This window comes from Oncorhynchus mykiss, chromosome 3 (assembly GCF_057628025.1).
Source record: "Oncorhynchus mykiss isolate SJ-2025 chromosome 3, ASM5762802v1, whole genome shotgun sequence".
Taxonomy (NCBI): Eukaryota; Metazoa; Chordata; class Actinopteri; order Salmoniformes; family Salmonidae; genus Oncorhynchus; species Oncorhynchus mykiss.
In genome coordinates this window covers 30,130,138-30,151,207 of record NC_143024.1, presented here as the reverse complement: position 1 = coordinate 30,151,207, position 21,070 = coordinate 30,130,138, and the positions used below count along the sequence as shown (strand labels likewise).

At 43.2% G+C, this 21,070-nt stretch overlaps 1 protein-coding gene across 8 annotated transcripts in view; it reads right to left on the bottom strand.

Annotated features, from left to right (window-relative positions):
- LOC110511301 (protein spire homolog 1) overlaps positions 1-21,070 on the bottom strand; it is a 70,931-nt gene that overhangs the window by 44,154 nt on the left and 5,707 nt on the right. For all 8 annotated transcript variants that reach the window (XM_090227539.1, XM_036970948.2, XM_036970959.2 and 5 more), the window contains exon 2: positions 18,018-18,046. In XM_090227539.1, coding sequence (XP_090083665.1) covers positions 18,018-18,046 — 29 coding nt within the window. The remainder of the gene's footprint in view (positions 1-18,017; positions 18,047-21,070) is intronic.

The window sequence follows — 21,070 nt, the reverse complement described above, 5'->3', positions numbered from 1 at the left end:
GGTTAGAGCGTTGGACTGGTAACCGAAAGGTTGCAAGTTCAAATCCCTGAGCTGACAAGGTACAAATCTGTCATTCTGCCCCTGAACAGGCAGAACTCACTGTTCTTAGTGGCTGTCATTGAAAATAAGAATTTGTTCTTAACTGACTTGCCTAGTTAAATAAAGGTAAATCAAACTATTCACAACTCCCATAATGACAAGCAAAAAAAAATGTTTGCAAATTCATTAATTTGTTAAAAAAAAGTATTCAGACCCTTTACTCAGTACTTTGTTGAAGCACCTTTGGCAGTGATTACAGCCTCGAGTCTTCTTGGGTATGATGCTACAGGCTTGGCACACCTGTATTTTGTGAGTTTCTCCCATTCTTGTCTGCAGATCTTCTCAAACTCTGTCAGGTTAGATGGGAAATGTCGCTGCACAGCTATTTTCAGGTCTCTCCAGAGATGCTCTGCCTGTCCGGGCTTTGCCTGGGCCACTCAAGGACATTCAGAGACTTATTATTATTTGGCCCTGCTGGTCATCTATGAACATTTTAACATCTTGGCCATGTTCTGTTATAATCTCCACCCGGCACAGCCAGAAGAGGACTGGCCACCCCTCATGGCCTGGTTCCTCTCTAGGTTTCTTCCTAGGGTTCTGGCCTAGGGTTCTGGGGTAGAAGCCACAGTGTTTCTACTAGAGGTCGACCAATTAATCGGAATGGCCAATTAATTAGGGCCAATTTAAAGTTTTCCCCCAATTTTTATTTTTTTATTTTCTTTATTTAATCTTTATTTAACTAGGCAAGTCAGTGACGGCCTAGGAACGGTGGGTTAGCTGCCTTGTCCAGGGGCAGAACGACAGATTTTCACCTTGTCAGCTCGGGGATTCAATCTTGCAACCTTACAGTTAACTAGTCCAACGCTCTAACCACCTGATTACATTGCACTCAACGAGGAGCCTGCCTGTTACGCGAATACAGTAAGCCAAGGTAAGTTGCTAGCTAGTGTAACGGATGTGACATAGCTAGCTTAGTTAGCGGTGGTGCGCGCTAAATAGCGTTTCAATCGGTGACGTCACTTGCTCTGAGACCTTGAAGTAGTAGTTCCCCTTGCTCTGCAAGGGCCGCGGCTTTTGATGTGTGCAGAGGGTCCCTGGTTCGCGCCCGGGTATGGGCGAGGGGACGGTCTAAAGTTATACTGTTACACTAGCATTAAACTTATCTAATAAAAAAACTATCAATCAATCACAATCACTAGTTAACTACACATGGTTGATGATATTACTAGTTTATCTAGCGTGTCCTGCGTTGCATATAATCGATGCGGTGCGCATTCGTGAAAAAGGACTGTCGTTGTGCCAATGTGTACCTAACCATAAACATCAATGCCTTTCTTAAAATCAATACACAGAAGTATACATGTGCCTTTTTTTTTTGCCTTTTGGCAAACTCCAAGTGGGCTGTCATGTGCCTTTTACTGAGGAGTGGCTTCTGTCTGGCCACTCTACCATAAAGTTGTAGAAACATCTCAAGGATGATCAATGGAAACAGGATGCACCTGAGCTCAATTTCGAGTCTCATAGCAAAGGGTCTGAATACTTATGTAAATAAGGTATTTCTGTTTTTTATTTTAATACATTTGCAAAAATGTTTTTTTAAAAAGTTTTCTCTTTGTCCTTATGGGGTATTGTGTGTAGATTGATGAAGTTTTTTTTTATTTAATCCATTTTAGAGTTATAACATAACAAAATGTGGAAAAAGTAAAGGGGTCTGAATATTTTCCAAATTCAAAGTAAAACAAGAGAGAGAGGCTTTTGGTACGAGCGCATAGGCCATCACCAGCAAGTGAGCTACGCAACATTGGGTGAGTCAGTGAAACTAGAAAGCATGTTTAGGACTATCATTTCTTCCTCATATTATAGTAAACAATATGTGTCTGCACACATCTAGGCGTAGGCTATTGATGGATTCAAGACAGGGTCATTTTTATTGATCTCAGATTCTCAGTTTGTCAGTTAGCCTGTCATTTCGATCATTTGTTTGGTATTAGGGTGCTTTCAAGACAAATGCGACTCGGAAGAAAAAAAGAGGTCGAATCATGACACCCTTCACTCCAGAGGTCCATTCGGGACCGTTGCTAGGGTCCCCAGTCCGAGGTCGGTGGCGAGGGTCGCCGCTCGAAAGGCGCCATGGAGGCGGGTTAAGAGGCTGAGAAAGACTATGGTGGAGTGGGCTCCACGTCCCGTGCCGCCACCATCACCGCAGACAGACACTCACCCAGACCCTCCCCTTTAGGTTCAGGTTTTGCGGCCGGAGTCCGCACCTTTGGGGGTGGTACTGTCACGTTCTGACCTTAGTTATTTTGTTATGTCTTTGTTTTAGTATGGTCAGGGCGTGAGTTGGGTGGGTTGTCTATGTTCTTTTTTCTATGATTAAGGATTTCTGTGTTTGGCCTGGTATGGTTCTCCATCAGAGTCAGCTGTCAATCGTTGTCCCTGATTGAGAACCATACTTAGGCAGCCTGTTTTCACCCTTGAGTTGTGGGTGATTATTTTCTGTTTCGTATCTGTACCAGACAGATCTGTTTCGGTTTCATTTCGTTCTCTTGCTGGTTTTGTATTTTAGTGTTCTGAATTCTATTAAAGAATATGAACACTTACCACGCTGCGCATTGGTCCTCACCTTCTTCCACCACAGACAACCGTTACATCAGGTAGGAAACTCAGAGCTCTAGAAAGAGGCCAGAGTTCCCCACTTGGAATTCTGAATAGGATGACCATTTAAAACAAATTTTCCCAGTGGTTCCCACTAGTTTTTTTCCCAGATTTCCCAAATGTCTTGAACGCACTGAAGTCTAACCCAGTTCCGAGTTCCCAGATGTTTTGAACGTGGCATTAAAAAATATTATACCAAAGTCCCCAGTCATGTAAAATGACATAGAATTGCATGAAATGTGTTTATAAAAGGCCAACAATGTCAGGGACCATAGGTCACAAAAAACAAATCCCATGTGTGCAACTTCTGTAAGTGCCTCTACTCTACTGCTCTATGTCACAACGCCAATGTGATGATAAGCATACAATGCTTTATTATAAAGGTGATTTTTTTTTCTCTCTCATGCTTTCCTCAGAGCTCCCCATGTCACCCCTCTCTCACGCTCACTTTTTGTTCCTGGACCTCCCCATGTACAAATTAAGCACTGCTTAAGTCCAAATCTAGTAGGTGTGTGAGAAAAACGTTAGCAGTCCCAGTCAATGCAGTGAAGCGGCTTCCCTTTGTTAATCAGGTGAATCTGGCCTCTGAATGGCAGATCATGGAGAATGAGGCCAGAGCTGGCCTAGCGTGCCAAGCCCGAGACAAAAGACTGACAGAGAAATCACACCGGATTACACTGCAAACCTGAATGCTGCTGATGAACAGTGAGAAAGGAGAGAGAGAAAAAGAGAAAGAGGGGGAGAGAGAAAGAGAGAGCGAGCGAAGGAGATATAGAGAAAGTGAAGAGAAGGGGGAATGGGAGGGGAGGAGAGAGTAAAAGCGATGGAGGGACATTTGCACAAATGTTTTTTCTTAAACTGTTTTCGCTTTGTCATTATAGAGTAATAAAGATAGATAGAATAAAGATAGATAGAAATAGGGAGGGAGAGACAAGGAAAGAAAATGAAGTGAGAGAAAGGAAGAGAGAGAAAAAGAGAGCAAGAAAGTAAGAGAAAAGAGGGAGGGGTTTGGTGTGTTTTGTAGGTCAGACTTCATGGGCAAGGTCACAGGACCCTGTTCAGATCAATAGTCAACCAGGAGGATTCATGTGAGTGGATCTGTCCTGACCTCCTCTAGAACACAGAACACTACTCTGGCTCAGTGGGAACCTGGGGAACTCTGCACCCTGACGAGGATAAGCCCTCTTTGTCTGGCTACACCCCACCCTGCCCTGCTCTTCCCTACCTCCCCTCTGATGTTACATCCCACCTCACACTCCACTCTCTGCTGTTACACACCCCGCCAGAGACACACAACAACACCATTTCTCCCCTGTGCTATGAGACCAGTCACTCTCAAATCCAAAATACTAAAGTCCGCCTATAAACTCTAAGCAGCTTTCATCCAGACTGCATTGTAGAACAAACCAAAGTGAACCTAGCTGTGATAGGCCCGACAGACACTAGGCAAGCCGAGGTAAGGCAAGAGGAACTTCAAGCGCTGACATTGTTCCTTGCTAATCGAAGGTCAAAGTGTGAACTATGCATTGCATTCAGTCTGAAGAGCGAAGACAGAACAAAGGAATCAGAACACTGAGAAGAATCCCTCAGAAGAATGATGCGCCTAATAAACATGTAGGGAAACTTCTAGAACATGAACAATAATAACTCACAGTTAAATTCTTACCGTTTTCAGAAAAAGACGTATGCATGGGAGGTAGCCTAAACTGTAGGTAGATGCCTAAACATTGAATGTGCAGCTTGTTAATTGATAGCTATAGCATGGTTTAAGTAGGTAGGAGACAGGGTGGTTTTAACATCAATAAGTGCTATTTATTCCCTCAGTCAGGAGGAAAGCCAACACAAACATGACTGTTCTAATGATTCATCACACTCTCCTTTCTTCACAGACTTGGGACTGAACTAAACTAAGTGAAGGAATGGAAGGAGGAAGGATTGGGGAGGAAGGAGTGGGTGTCAAGAGATTGTGGATTTGAACTGTACAATGAAGCGCAGCCATGAGCAGGTAAAACAACATCAAACAGACTGTCTGCGTTCCTCACATGGCGATCACAGAGATGACTAGAGAAAGAGAGCAAAAGAGAGAGCGAAAGAGTGAGAGAGTGAGCTGATCACGGGGCAGGGAATGGTTCTGCCACACGCATACATGTTTTCTTCACACGCAATCCAACCTTTCCCTGTAAATACCATACCAGTACCACACCCTCCTGAGGTCAACATGAATATCTTAACATACCACACCCTACCAAGGTTAGAGGTTTTAAATAGACCAGATAGATAGAACCACTGTGTTAGAATGCCTCTGTGTAGCTTTCTGTCATTAAAGCCCCTATGCAGTCTTATTTTCAAATCACTGTATGTCATTTATATCACTGTGTGTTTATGTAATATATATTTTTATATAATATATATATAAATATTTTTTTTTATCATTTATTTCCCTGACCCTCTTTTGACCCTTGAAATGCTCCTACACGAAAAGGCATTATAATAATTTTTCAAAATTTCAGTGTTATTTCAACCTCGTGTGTAAATATAATAAAAAATAGGAAATCCCATTTTTAACTGCACCTTTTTTGACCATGGAGACTTCTCCCTCAAGCCTCTGCCTAGACCTCTGCAATGGGCTCAACCTGTTTCCTTTACACAACCTGAAGGTGAATGAATACCAATGATTGTGACTAGAATTGAATAGATAATTATTGTCAATTTTAAACAGCAACGTGCTCGGCCTATATGAAATATGTATATTTTCAGTAGCAATGTGACTATTTGAGGCTAGCAGTTATGTCAACATGGCCACTCTTGTGCATCAACAACCACAAATACTATCTTCCATAGTCATAAAACTGTTGGCTCAGCATCATTCAGCCTCATACAAATTCACGAATATGGTTTACATTCAGGGCCAAATCCCATTCCATCTCTTACTTTTGATTCTTGAGGAGGGCTACAATGATTTCTGTGGGACAATGGATTTTTATTTTACATAACCCAGTGCCATAACGTCTGGCTTCAGTTTACCTGTGTAAACTAGCATATTGTGTCAAGGTGTCTTCAGATTCAGAGTGTTTAATAGTCACAGGGTTCCAGGTGTGATTGCAGGGTACCGTGAAAATCTTAGGCTTTGAGCTCCAACACGCAGGACTAAGTGAAATAAAATAATGAAAATGGTAATAAAACAACAACAATATAAATCATTAAACCATGGAGTGGTTATGGTCAGTGGGACTTAATACATTCAAGATCACATTTCATAGTACAAGACCTCAGGTATAAACAATGAATAACTGAAGGCTTAACAAACCACTCCAGTTGGGAGAGGAATATTTAACCTTGTCTTCCCATATCAAGCCCAGGGTTCTGACAGGAGAGTGAAGGAGTAAAAACACTCCTCATGATAGGTTGTTCTCAGCTTGTCTCTGCTCCACTGGCCTCTGAGAATTAACTTTGCTTCCCAAATGGCACCCTATTTCCTGTGTAGTGCCCTAAATGTGATGTTATTTGGGACACAGATGAGAGTTCCACTGCCCTCTCTCAGAAGGCTATGATAGGTCACATAGTTTGCCTCACAACAAGGAAAGCTGGGAAGGAGTCCTTCATAGGGTTGCAAAAGGAGGGTATGATAGGAGGTTTGGTGGTACATTAATTGGGGAGGACAGGGTCGTGGTAATCACTGGAGCGGAATAGGTGGAATGGTATCAAATACATCAAACACAAGGTTCCCAGGTGTTTGATGCCATTCCATTTGCTACGTTTTCAGTCATTATTATGAGCCGATCTCCCCTCAGAAGCCTTCACTGGAGGTTATATTACTGGAAACTTTCAAAATTTACCATTAAAATACCAGAATATCTGTAACGTTCAAGGATTTTATGTAATCTATCACAAGACATCTAGTGGCCATTTCGGGTATTTCAGATTATCACAGGCATCTGTAATTATATCAAATCAAATTGTATTTGTCACATGCGCCGAATACAACAGGTGTATTACAGTGAAACGCTTACTTACAAGCCCTTAACCAACAATTCAGTTTTAAGAAAATACCTTAAAAAAGTTAGAAATAATGGTAACAAATAATGAAAGAGCAGCAGTAAAAAAAAACAATAGCGAGGCTATACACAGGGGGTAGAGGTACAGAGTCAATGTAGGGGACACACGTTAGTCAAGGTAATATGTACATGTAGATAGAGTTATTAAAATGATAATAACAGAGAGTAGCAGCAGCATAGAAGGGGGGGGGGCAATGCTAATAGTCTGGGTATCCATTTGATTAGATGTTCAGGAGTCTTATGGCTTGGGGGTAGAAGCTGTTTAGAAGCCTCTTGGACCTAGACTTGGCACTGCGGTACCGCTAGCCGTGCGGTAGCAGAGACAACAGTCTATGACTAGGGTGGTTGGAGTCTTTGACTATGTCAAAGGCCCTCTGTGTGGCCTTATCAAATTAAATGACTTTTTTTTTGCCACATGTACTGTGAAATGCTTACTACAAACAAGCCCTTAACCAAAAATGCAGCATTTTTTAAAAAGGAAGTAAGAAAATATTTGCTAAAAAAATAAATAACAAATTAAATTACAATTTTTGTTAAAAATAACACAAGTATCACATGTAAAATATAAAATAATCAAATAAGATGATTTTAAGATTAAAAAAATAGAATGGCAAAGCTGTAAAACATTATTCTAAATATAAGCTGTCAATTTAGTGAATACCATTGGTGTCTCGTTCTGACCTTAGTTCTTTTGTTATGTCTTTGTTTTAGTATGGTCAGGGTGTGAGTTGGGTGAGTTGTCTATGTTCCTTTTTCTATGTGGTGTTTTTGAGTTTGGCCTGGTATGGTTCTCAATCAGAGGCAGGTGTCGTTAGTTGTCTCTGATTGAGAATCATACTTAGGTAGCCTTTTCCCACCTGTGTGGTGTGGGTGATTGTTTTCTGTCTTTGTGTATGTCACCAGACAGGACTGTTTTGGTTTCGTTTGTTCACTTTGTTGTTTTTGTTCAGTGTTCTATTACATTATTAAAAATATGGACACTTACCACGCTACGCATTGGTCCTCACCTTCTTCCACCGCCAACGGCCGTTACAAATGGTGTTTAATATGAGCGTTTCAGCATGAAATATCCTTTTTTTTAACACTTATTTATTTTACTATGTCAATATCTTTTTGTTATAAATATTTGTGTCAAACTGGTAACTTTGGTACCAAAGATATACCAAAGACAAGACACGAATGATTCCAGTAACTTTGGTAAATTACCGGTAGTTTACTACTTTTGCAACCCTAGTCCTACACTACAGGGGTGTGTGACCAAGTGCAAATATGAAATGGCACCCTACTTCCAATCCCTACACTCTGGCACTACTTTTTTTCCAGAGAGTGGTAGAGAGTAGTGCACTATAGGGTGCCATTTCAGACGCTAACCGCGTGTATAGCCTTTGCTATTAGTTTGAATCAGCGCTAGGTTTTAGATAATTAAACGATTGGAGAAAATTATAATTTGGGGAATGAAGAGTTTGCAATTATACCTCCTCATTAGTCCTGTCACAGGAAATAAATCAGACTGCACAGCAGCCCCAGTAAACATGAAGTCCTTTGGCTGGCAGAAACCTAACAGGAAGCCACTGTCAGACCATGCGTTTCTGGTCTGAGCGGTTTTTACATACCATCAACAGTAGTCTCTCCTAATAGAATGTTACAATAAAAATCTAACATAGTACCTAGCCGGAGCACATAATATTGGGTTCTGGGTTCCAAGAGATACACTACATGGCCAAAAGTATGTGGACACCTGCTCGTCGAACATCTCATTCCAAAATCATGGGCATTAATATGGAGCTTGGCATTGCGCATGGTGATCTTAGGCTTGTGTGCGGCTGCTTGGCCATGGAAATCCATTTCATGAAGCTCCCCACAAACAGTTATTGTGCTGACGTTGCTTCCAGAGGCAGTTTGGAACTCGTTAGTGAGTGTTGCAACCGAGGGCAGATAATTTTTATGTACGACTTGCTTCAGCACCTGGCGGTCCCGTTCTGTCAGTTTCCATTTCACAATAACAGCACTTACAGTTGAACGGAGCATGTTGAAAAAGTGGCATCTTATGACAGTGCCACGGTGAAAGTCACTGAGCTCTTCAGTACAGCCCATTCTACTGCCAATGTCTGTCTATGGAGATTGCATGGCTGTGTGCTCGATTTTATACACCTGTCAGCAACGGGTGTGGCTAAAACAACTGAATCCACTCATTTGAAGGGGTGTCCACATACTTTTGGCCATGTAGTGTATCAACAGTAATACTAAAACCATCATCACATAATGTGACCCATTGTAAAAATGCTTCAACACCTATAACTGATCCATGTGTGTTATTTTGTCCACCTTTATTTGCGTAAATGTTACAGAGAGACAGTAGGATGTGTCCCAAATAGCACACTATTCCCTATGTAGTGCAATACTTTTGTAAAGACAGCAGAAACACTGCAGGTGACTTCAAACACAGAAAAAACTTCCAGCCACCTGCAGAGCTCTGAACTGAACTGCTAACTCGGCTGATTACAGTTGGGATTATGTAAACTAGTTAGCTCTCCTCTCCTCTGTTCTCCTATGTTCTCCTCTGTTCTTCTCTTCTCTCCTCTCATCTCATCTACTCTGCACCCCTCCCCTCTCCTCTTAATTACAATAGTTTTAACCCAATAACTGAACGCTTACCTTACATAAAAAATGTATCTTCTTCCTTAGGGAGAGAAATCAGGGAGAGCCATCTTCCAGACTTTCTGAAATAAGATTTAATAAAAAGCACACAACCTCACATGGAGGGGCTGCCTAAACAATGGAGCCTTTGAACGACATCAGAAGATCTGCCTCCATCTCTCACAATGTGATCGTTTTATAGGGTTGTCATTTGATAGAGAACTGCAAGAGCATTGAGCCAGTAACCAAAAGGTCCCTGATTCGAATCCTCGAGCTGGCAAGGTGGAAAAACAACAACTAGTCCTCGGCCGCCGATGACGTGGACGTTGATTAGGGAAGCCCCCCCGCGCCTCTCTGATTCAGAGAGGGGAAGACACATTTCGGATGAATGCATTCAGTTGTGAAACTGATAAAGTGTCTCCTTTGCAAGAAATCAATCTATTCAATACATAATTGATGAATGACTTCACCCCTAATGTCTGAACTTGGTTTGAGGCAGTCAACAATGGATTAATGTTGCTTTTATTGTTATTATTTATTTTTAAATATCTGATTTGCCTCCATTGTGTGTGGCTGGCCTGGCTCTGCTGAGAATCTGTGACCATACCTGTCTATATACCTTTGAGATGTGTTTCTAGGTTCCGGGCCTGGGGCCATCAAGCCTCTCATTGGGAGTGGGTGTATAGGGGCCGGGTAGTGGGAATGTGCATCCCTTTGGGTCCCTGGAACCAGGAGTGAGAAGCACTGCCTTTGAACAATGTCAAAATGTCCATGACCTTGAATGTACCTGACCCTCTGACCTATCTAAATGTATGTTCATGTAACTGTATGAAGCAATCTGAAATGGTAAATCCTGAAATGTGTAATAACTTGAAATATGAAATATGAAAACTGGGGGAAAAAACTTAATGACTAACTATATCAACAACGAAAAAGAGAAGGGATTGATAGCAGAGGAGGGAAGGCAGGAAACCCTTCCATGTTCTTTAACGTCACCAGATAAGGGTTTTAGAATAGTTTTCACGATCATTTCATAACAGAGTTTATAGGTAAAGTAGAGGGCCTTGCTTTAGAGTCAAAGTGGTGATTTGAGAGAAGGCAAGAGGAGAGACGTTGTGCTCAACACCATGACCTCTGAATCATATGACTGACGTTCAGCGCCGCCTGAGGGTTCAGCCGACACCCCCCCCCGATCCCCCGGCGTACAACCACACACCCACTTTAACACACATTAAACTAAACCCATCAAACAATTTTCAAGAAGGAATGAATGGGAATGTTCATATTTTTTGGGACAAAATTCAATTATACTATTCAGAAGCTGATCAGAGAAGACAGCTTTTCCTTTGATCGTGTAGTTAATCAGTCCAGCCAGACTATTTCCAATAGAGTTCTTGTTTACATTCAACACCATGCTGTCTGACAAGTTATTACTATGTTAACTGTCATAATCATCCTCCTCCAAACTTCAAAGGCTTACTCTTAAAAATCCTGCTGAATTATAACAGAGAGGAGAGGACCAGCCTGCCTGGGACATAATGAAAGTATGAAACATAACCCAGCAGTAAGAAGCAGTAAGAGTAGCAAGATCACGAGACCAGAAAGGTTTGAGAAACGCTGGAGGCATTAACAGCAGTGTTACCAAGAAGACTAGCATTCTTCAGGAGTCACACAGGGGTTGTTTCCCCTTTATGTGACGTGTTCTACCCCTGTACTGAATACCAGGGAAGTGAACCCATGACTAACACTAATCTACACACAAAGCAGCGTGCTATCTGCTAGCTAGCCAAAAGCAACTTTATTTTAGTTCTCATGGAGGGTGACGTCACTGCACTGTTAGATACCTACTTATCATCTGCTACATTTATGTGGTTCTACTGTACCTCCATTGCACTCTCAGTGTCTGGACCAAGGGATAGGGGCTCAGCCGTCTCTGTCTGTCTTCATGGTAGTAAATTGTGCCACAACAACACAGGTTTCATATAGTTCAGTGTCATACAGCAACATAGTAGAGATTGAATCACGTCAGTGACAGTGTGGGGGAAGTGGTGTGATCCAATCACGACCAATGTTCCTGAACTAAATTGTCCACACACACACACACACACACACACACACACACACACACACACACACACACACACACACACACACACAGTAATGTAATTTGACTGCTGGATCTGCAGTGACAGTCAGAAGAGGGTGTTGGAATGAGGAAAGACTTTCTAGTATTTCCTTTTCCTCAGCCAGGCTCTCACACATAACATCAGACACTGACTGACTGCACTAGGAGAACCCATCGCTGCCATAAAGCAGCTTAGTAGGGATTTTGTTGACGCAGTTTCACTGCACATTCTCACTCACAGTCGCAGAGAGAGGGAGATAGGAGAGAGGGAGAGAGAGTCTCAGTGTGTGTGTGTTCTATTCTCTCTCCACCTGCTACCAGAGATCCATTACCAGGCAATCCCACAAATCAAATCAAATCAAAGTTTATTTGTCACGTTTGCCGAATACAACAGGTGTAGTAGACCTTACAGTGAAATGCTTACTTACAGGCTCTAACTAATAGTGCGGAGAAAAAAAAGTATGTGTGTGTGTGTGTGTAGGTAAGTAAAGACATAAAACAACAGTAAAAATACATTTGAAAATAAGAGTAGCAAGGCTATATACCTACACCAGTTAGTCAGGCTTATTGAGGTAGTATGTACATGTAGATATGGTTAAAGTGACTATGCATATATGATGAACAGAGAGTATCAGAAGCGTAAAAAGAGGGTTTGGTGGGTGGTGGGACAAAATGCAGATAGCCCGGTTAGCCAATGTGCAGGAGCACTGGTTGGTCGGGCCAATTGAGGTAGTATGTACATTAATGTATAGTTAAAGTGACTTTGCATATAAGATAAACAGAGAGTAGTAGCAGCATAAAAGAGGGGTTGGGGGGGCACACAATGCAAATAGTCCAGGTAACCATTGGAAAGCTGTTCAGGAGTCTTATGGCTTGGGGGGTAAAAACTGTTGAGAAGCCTTTTTGTCCTAGACTTGGCACTCCGGTACCGCTTGCCATGTGGTAGTAGAGAGAACAGTCTATGACTGAGGTGGCTGGGGTCTTTGACCATTTTCAGGGCCTTCCTCTGACACAGCCTGGTGTAGAGGTCCTGGATGGCAGGCAGCTTTGCCCCAGTTATGTACTGGGCCGTACGCACTACCATCTGAAGTGCCTTGCCGAGTAATTGCCGTATCAGGCAGTGATGCAACCAATGTTCCCGATGTTGCAGCTGTAGCTTTTGAGGATCTCAGGACCCATGCCAAATCTTTTTATTTTCCTGAGGGGGAATAGGCTTTGTCGTGCCCTCTTCACAACTGTCTTGGTGTGTTTGGAACATTCGATTTTGTTGTTAATGTGGACACCAAGGAATTTCAAGCTCTCAACCTGCTCCACTACAGCCCAGTCGATGAGAATGGGGACGTGCTCGGTGCTCCTTTTCCTGTAGTCCACAATCATCTCCTTAGTCTTGGTTACGTTGAGGGATAGGTTGTTATTCTGGCACCAGGAGGTCATTGACCTCCTCCCTATAGGCTGTCTCATCATTGTCTGTGATCAGGCCTACCACTGTTGTGTCATCAGCAAACTTAATGATGGTGTTGGAGTCGTGCCTGGCCATGCAGTCGTGGGTGAACAGGGAGTACAGGAGGGGACTGAGCACGCACCCCTGGGGAGCTCCAGTGTTGAGGATCAGAGTGGCAGATGTGTTGCTACCTACCCTCACCACCTGGGGGCAGCCCGTCAAGAAGTCCAGGATCCAGTTGCAGAGGGAGGTGTTTAGTCCCAGGTTCCTTAGCTTAGCGATGAGCTTTGAGGGTACTTTGGTGTTGAACGCTGAGCTGTAGTCAATGAATAGCATTCTCACATAGGTGTTCCTTTTGTCCAGGTGGGAAAGGGCAGTGTGGAGTGCAATAGAGATTGCATCATCTGTGGATCTATTTAGGCGGTATTCAAATTGAAGTGGGTCTAGGGTTTCTGGGATGATGGTGTTGATGTGAGCCATTACCAGCCTTTCAAAGCACTTCATGGCTACGGACGTGAGTGCCACGGGTCTGTAGTCATTTAGGCAGATTGCCTTTGTCTTGGGCATAGGGACTATGGTGTTCTGCTTGAAGCATGTTGGTATTACAGACTCAATCAGGGACATGTTGAAAATGTCAGTGAAGACACCTGCCAGTTGGTCAGCACATGCCCAGAGCACACGTCCTGGTAATCCATCTGGATCAGTCTTGTGAATGTTGACCTGTTTAAAGGTCTTACTCACGTCGGCTACGGAGAGCGTGATCACACAGTCGTCTGGAACAGCTGATACTCTCGGGCATGCCTCCGTGTTGCTTGCCTCGAAGCGAGCATAGAAGTGATTTAGCTCGTCTGGTAGGCTCGTGTCACTGGGCAGCTCATGGCTGTGCTTCTCTTTGTAGTCTGTAATGGTTTGCAAGCCCTGCCACATCCGACGAGCGTCGGAGCCGGCGTAGTATGATTCAATCTTAGCCCTGTATTGACGCTTTGCCTGTATGATGGTTTGTCGCAGGGCATAGTGGGATTTCTTGTAAGCTTTCAGGTTAGAGTCCCACACCTTGAAAGTGGCAGCTCTACCCTTTAGCTCAGTGCAAATGTTGCCTGTAATCCATGGCTTCTGGTTGGGGTATGTACGTACAGTCACTGTGGGGACGACGTCCTCAATGCACTTACTGATAAAGCCAGTGACTGATGTGGTGTATTCCTCAATGTCATCGGAAGAATCCCGGAACATGTTCCAGTCTGTGATAGCAAAGCAGTCCTGTAGTTTAGCATCTGCTTCATCTGACCATTTTTTTTATAGTCCGAGTCACTGGTGCTTCCTGCTTTAATTTATGCTTGTAAGCAGGAATCAGGAGGATAGAGTTGTGGTCGGATTTACCAAATGGAGGACGAGGGAGAGCTCTGTACGCATCTCTGTGTCTGGAGTACAGGTTATCTAGAATTTTTTTCCCTCTGGTTGCACATTTTACATGTTGATAGAGATTTGGTAGAACTGATTTAAGTTTCCCTGCAATAAAGTCTCCGGCCACTTGGAGCGCCGCCTTTGGGTGAGTGGTTTCCTGTTTGCTTATTTCCTTTTACAGCTGGCTGAGTACGGTCTTAGTGCCAGCATCTGTCTGTGGTGGTAAATAAACAGCCACGAAAAGTATAGCTGAGAACTCTCTAGGCAAGCAGTGTGGCCTGCAATTTATCATAATATACTCTACTTCAGACAAGCAAAATCTAGAGACTTCCTTAGATTTCGTGCACCAGCTGTTGTTTACAAATATGCGCAGACCGCCCCCCATCGTCTGTGCTGTTCTGTTCTTCCGGTGCAGCGTATATCCCGCTAGCTGAAAATCCATGTTGTCATTCAGCCATAATTCCGTGAAGCATAGGATATTACAGTTTTTGATGTCCCGTTGGTAGGATATTCGTGATCGTAACTCGTCTAGTTTATTGTCCAATGATTGCATGTTGGCGAGTAATATTGACGGTAACGGCAGCTTTCCTTCTCGCCTTCTGCGGGTCCGGACGAGGCATCCGGCTCTTCTTCCTCTGCGTCGCTTCCTCTTGCAAATAATTTGGATGTCTGTCCTGTGGGGTGTTTGGAGAATATTGTGTGAGTCCTGCTTGCTGCTGTTGTTGTTGTTGTAGAAACAATATTTGTCTAATCCGAGGTGAGTGATCGCTGTCCTGATATCTAGAAGCTCTTAGTCTAATCCGAGGTGAGTGATCGCTGTCCTGATATCTAGAAGCTCTTAGTCTAATCCGAGGTGAGTGATCGCTGTCCTGATATCTAGAAGCTCTTTTCTGCCGTAAGATACGGTTGCAGAAACATTATGTACAAAATAATTTACAAATATCGCGAAAAAAACACACATAATAGCACAATTGGTTAGGAGACCATAAAACGGCGGCCATCTCCTCCGGCGCCATTTTCAGGACTCCCAAAGTTCCACCCGACTAAAGACAGATTATTGGTGTTCAACAATACATTTAGCCCACCCTGAATACATGCAAGACACAGAGTAAACTGCAGTCATGTAGGACATTGATGGGAAATACAGTGCCTTGCGAAAGTATTCGGCCCCCTTGAACTTTGCGACCTTTCGCCACATTTCAGGCTTCAAACATAAAGATATAAAACTGTATTTTTTTGTGAAGAATCAACAACAAGTGGGACACAATCAGGAAGTGGAACGACATTTATTGGATATTTCAAACTTTTTTAACAAATCAAAAACTGAAAAATTGGGCGTGCAAAATTATTCAGCCCCTTTACTTTCAGTGCAGCAAACTCTCTCCAGAAGTTCAGTGAGGATCTCTGAATGATCCAATGTTGACCTAAATGACTAATGATGATAAATACAATCCACCTGTGTGTAATCAAGTCTCCGTATAAATGCACCTGCACTGTGATAGTCTCAGAGGTCCGTTAAAAGCGCAGAGAGCATCATGAAGAACAAGGAACACACCAGGCAGGTCAGAGATACTGTTGTGAAGAAGTTTAAAGCCGGATTTGGATACAAAAAGATTTCCCAAGCTTTAAACATCCCAAGGAGCACTGTGCAAGCGATAATATTGAAATGGAAGGAGTATCAGACCACTGCAAATCTACCAAGACCTGGCCGTCCCTCTAAACTTTCAGCTCATACAAGGAGAAGACGGATCAGAGATGCAGCCAAGAGGCCCATGATCACTCTGGATGAACTGCAGAGATCTACAGCTGAGGTGGGAGACTCTGTCCATAGGACAACAATCAGTCGTTTATTGCACAAATCTGGCCTTTATGGAAGAGTGGCAAGAAGAAAGCCATTTCTTAAAGATATCCATAAAAAGTGTCGTTTAAAGTTTGCCACAAGCCACCTGGGAGAAACACCAAACATGTGGAAGAAGGTGCTCTGGTCAGATGAAACCAAAATTGAACTTTTTGGCAACAATGCAAAACGTTATGTTTGGCGTAAAAGCAACACAGTCAAACTGGTGGTGGCAGCATCATGGTTTGGGCCTGCTTTTCTTCAGCAGGGACAGGGAAGATGGTTAAAATTGATGGGAAGATGGATGGAGCCAAATACAGGATCATTCTGGAAGAAAACCTGATGGAGTCTGTAAAAGACCTGAGACTGGGACGGAGATTTGTCTTCCAACAAGACAATGATCCAAAACATTAAGCAAAATCTACAATGGAATGGTTCAATAATAAACATATCCAGGTGTTAGAATGGCCAAGTCAAAGTCCAGACCTGAATCCAATCGAGAATCTGTGGAAAGAACTGAAAACTGCTGTTCACAAATGCTCTCCATCCAACCTCACTGAGCTCGAGCTGTTTTGCAAGGAGGAATGGGAAAAAATGTCAGTCTCTCGATGTGCAAAACTGATAGAGACATACCCCAAGTGACTTACAGCTGTAATCGCAGCAAAAGGTGGCGCTACAAAGTATTAACTTAAGGGGGCTGAATAATTTTGCACACCCAATTTTTCAGTTTTTGATTTGTTAAAAAAGTTAGAAATATCCAATAAATGTCGTTCCACTTCATGATTGTGTCCCACTTGTTGTTGATTCTTCACAAAAAAATACAGTTTTATATCTTTATGTTTGAAGCCTGAAATGTGGCAAAAGGTCGCAAAGTTCAAGGGGGCCGAATACTTTCGCAAGGCACTGTAGTTTCCTCATATCATGTTCTCTAATACTACTAGCCTCGTGGTAATGATGATGACGTACTAACACAAAAATATGCTAGCTAGACACATCACCTGATACACAGAGAACAATAGCTATTGCTCCACTTGAGCAGTAACCTCCTCCCCAGGCTGTGCGCGAGACTACTTGAACAGCACTGCTGTTTGCCCCTGAGAGGATAAATAAAATTGTATTGAATGGAATTGAACTATTCCCATCACCATATCAGCTGGAGGAAGAGGCTGAGAAGAGGTTGCTGGGAAGGTAAATTACAATATAGCGCTCTAATTAGCCCTTTAGATGTCACCCAGAGCCAACATCAAAGGGGAGAGCTCGCATGGTGACATTCATTTCGCCAGCCCAGTCAGTCAGACCAGCTGAGAGCCTAGAGAGTCTGTAGTGAAGGTCTATCTATCACTGATCTCCAAATAGACTCCATCATCGCTCCTGTTAGGACTTCGTTCTAGGTGTTATGATATATATTTTTTCAGATGTTCTTGTTTTAGTTAATGACTGCTAGTGTATTTGAAATTGCCTCACTGTCAATGACAGTCCCATGTTACACATAGTGTAGGTGTGGTCATATCCATTCTCTCTAGTCTAACCTCTGAGCTAGATGCTGTGAATGAGGTGTGCACTGCACAGACAGTATGGTAAAGCACTAATGAAACCACCACCACAATGTCCCTGGCAGCAGGTTGAGTGTCAGGCATGTCATCAAGCAGGATTAACACACCCTATGCTTGTACAGATAGTATCCATCCACCACTATGACTGTTGCCGGCCCGGTTTCGCCAGGTAGAATTCCATTGGAACACGGTCGGCCCTCCTGCTCAACATATTTATTTCGTATTATTACAGATATCTTCCCAGAAACAAGGAAGTCAGAAACATCCCACTCACCTCTGTTGATGTGGCTGGGATGGATTTACCTGTGGGGAGACAGAGGAAACTTGTGATCAACAGGGAATTTATGACTAAAGCAAAGCATCTTAAAATACATTGGCTTGGTTATGACCTGGATGTGAAACTATCTGTGACTGAGAAGGGCTTATGCAAACATGATGAACTCTCAGAGCTACAATAAGACGTTAACAACTGGCCCAACCAACTCAGCCTTTCAGGTCAAAAGAGAGCATGTATTGTTTTATACTAAACCTTTACTGTAACTAAAACAGAGGCCACAATTCAATCAATTGCAGGTCAATTAAAATGTGAAAATCATGCCGCTGGGTCAATGTTTCTGTACACTGTATCTGAAAGACAGATGTATTTATGTGTCGATAATCCAATATGACAATGTCTGCAGAGGAAACAGCATGTAAGGTGTCAGTTTTAACATGGTTAACAGGATCACCACAGATTCAGCCTGAACATTCTTACTGAACCTGCAGTGTGTTTTCCCCCTATTATTGATTTCAACTGGGCCTAATATGTTATGAGATACTGTACAGTCGTGGCCAAAAGTTTTGAGAATGACACGAATATTAATTTTCACAAAGTCTGCTGCCTCAGTTTGTATGATGGCAATTTGCATATACTTCAGAATGTTATGAAGAGTGATCAGATGAATTGCAAGTAATTGCAAAGTCCCTCTTTGCCATGCAAATCCTGAATCCCCAAAAAACGTTTCCACTGCATTTCAGCCTTGCCACAAAAGGACCAGCTGACATCATGTCAGTGATTCTCTCGTTAACACAGGTGTGAGTGTGGACGAGGACAAGGCTGGAGATCACTCTGTCATGCTGATTGAGTTCAAATAACAGACTAGAAGCTTCAAAAGGAGGGTGGTGCTTGGAATCATTGTTCATCTTCTGTCAACCATGGTTACCTGCAAGGAAACACATGCCGTCATCATTGCTTTGCACAAAAAGGGCTTCAAAGGCAAGGATATTGCTGCCAGTAAGATTGCACCTAAATCAACCATTTATCGGATCATCAAGAACTTCAAGGAGAGCGGCTCAATTGTTGTGAAGAAGGCTCCAGGGCGCCCAAGAAAGTCCAGCAAGCGCCAGGATCATCTCCTAAAGTTGATTCAGCTACGGGATCGGGGTACCACCAGTACAGAGCTTGCTCAGGAATGGCAGCAGGCAGGTGTGAGTGCATCTGCACGCACAGTGAGGTGAAGACTTTTGGAGGATGGCCTGGTGTCAAGAAGGGCAGCAAAGAAGACACTTAATTCCAGGAAAAACATCAGGGACAGACTGATGTTCTGCAAAAGGTACAGGGATTGGACTGCTGAGGACTGGGGTAAAGTCATTTTCTCTGATGAATCCCCTTTCCGATTGCTGATGAATCCCCTTTCCGGATTGCATCCGGAAAAATGCTTGTTCGGAGAAAACAAGGTGAGCACTACCATCAGTCCTGTGTCATGCCAACAGTAAAGCATCCTGAGACCATTCATGTGTAGGGTTGCTTCTCAGCCAAGGGAATGGGCTCACTCACAATTTTGCCTAAGAACACAGCCATGAATAAAGAATGGTACCAACACATCCTACGAGAGCAACTTCTCCCAACCATCCAGGAACAGTTTGGTGACGAACAATGCCTTCTCCAGCATGATGGAGCACCTTGCCATAAGGCAAAAGTGATAACTAAGTGGCTCAGGGAACAAAACATCGATATTTTGGGTCCATGGCCAGGAAACTCCCCAGACCTTAATCCCATTGACAACTTGTGGTCAATCCTCAAGAGGTGGGTGGACAAACAAAACCCCACAAATTCAGACAAACTCCAAGCATTGATTATGCAAGAATGGGCCGCCATCAGTCAGGATGTGGCCCAGAAGTTAATTGACAGCATGTCAGGGCAGATTGCAGAAGTCTTGAAAAAGAAAAAGAACACTGTAAATATTGACATATTTTGACATATATGAAATGCATGTAATTACACTTCAGTATTCCATAGTAACATCTGACAAAAATATCTAAAGACACTGAAGCAGCAAACTTTGTGCAAATTAATATTTGTGTCATTTTCAAAACTTTTGGCCACGACTGTATGCATTTAGGTCTCGCACATGAACCACCCCTGGGCGGCTGACTGCAGTTGCCATGGCAACTCTCTGGTAACTCAAACGCCGATCAGCCCGAGTCAAAAGGTCGACGAGCAACAAAGGGTCAAACGGTGACTCCGTGATGGAGTCACTAACTGGCCATCAGCCATGAAGATAATCTGCTCAGTCAAACAAGGTTATTATTATCAGACTGTCATAAAATGAAAGCTGTTTAATCAAGTGAGGCAGAACCACCATCTTGACCAAAATAGGTAAAGTACAACACAAGTGCATTATAACATAAATTGACTACCATGAGGGCTAACCTTGCCTATATGCTGTAGCACAGTAGATAATAGGGCCAGAATTCTTTATAGGATCGTAAACCTGACCAGAAAAAACAGAGTCCAAGGAAGAAGAACAAGAAGAAGATATAGGAATGTGTCTTTAAGACAACATCATTAACTGGGTCACAGTCAATGAAAGCAGTAGTTCATTCTCACCACTTGGTTGGTGGCTACTACTGATGACACCCTGTCTCTGTCTCTCTCACTGCCTCTGCCTCTGCCTCTGCCAGTCAGTCTCTCTCACTGCCTCTGCCAGTCAGTCTCTCTCACTGCCTCTGCTTCTACCTCTGCCAGTCGGTCTCTGTCACTGTCTCTGCCAGTCGGTCTCTGTCATTGTCTCTGCCAGACAGTCTCTCTCACTGTCTCTGCTTCTACCTCTGCCAGACAGTCTCTCTCACTGCCTCTGCTTCTACCTCTGCCAGTCAGTCTCTGTCACTGCCTCTGCCTCTACCTCTGCCAGTCGGTCTCTGTCACTGTCTCTGCCAGTCAGTCTCTGTCACTGTCTCTGCCAGACAGTCTCTCTCACTGCCTCTGCTTCTACCTCTGCCAGTCAGTCTCTGTCACTGCCTCTGCCTCTACCAGTCAGTCTCTCTCACTGCCTCAGCTTCTACCTC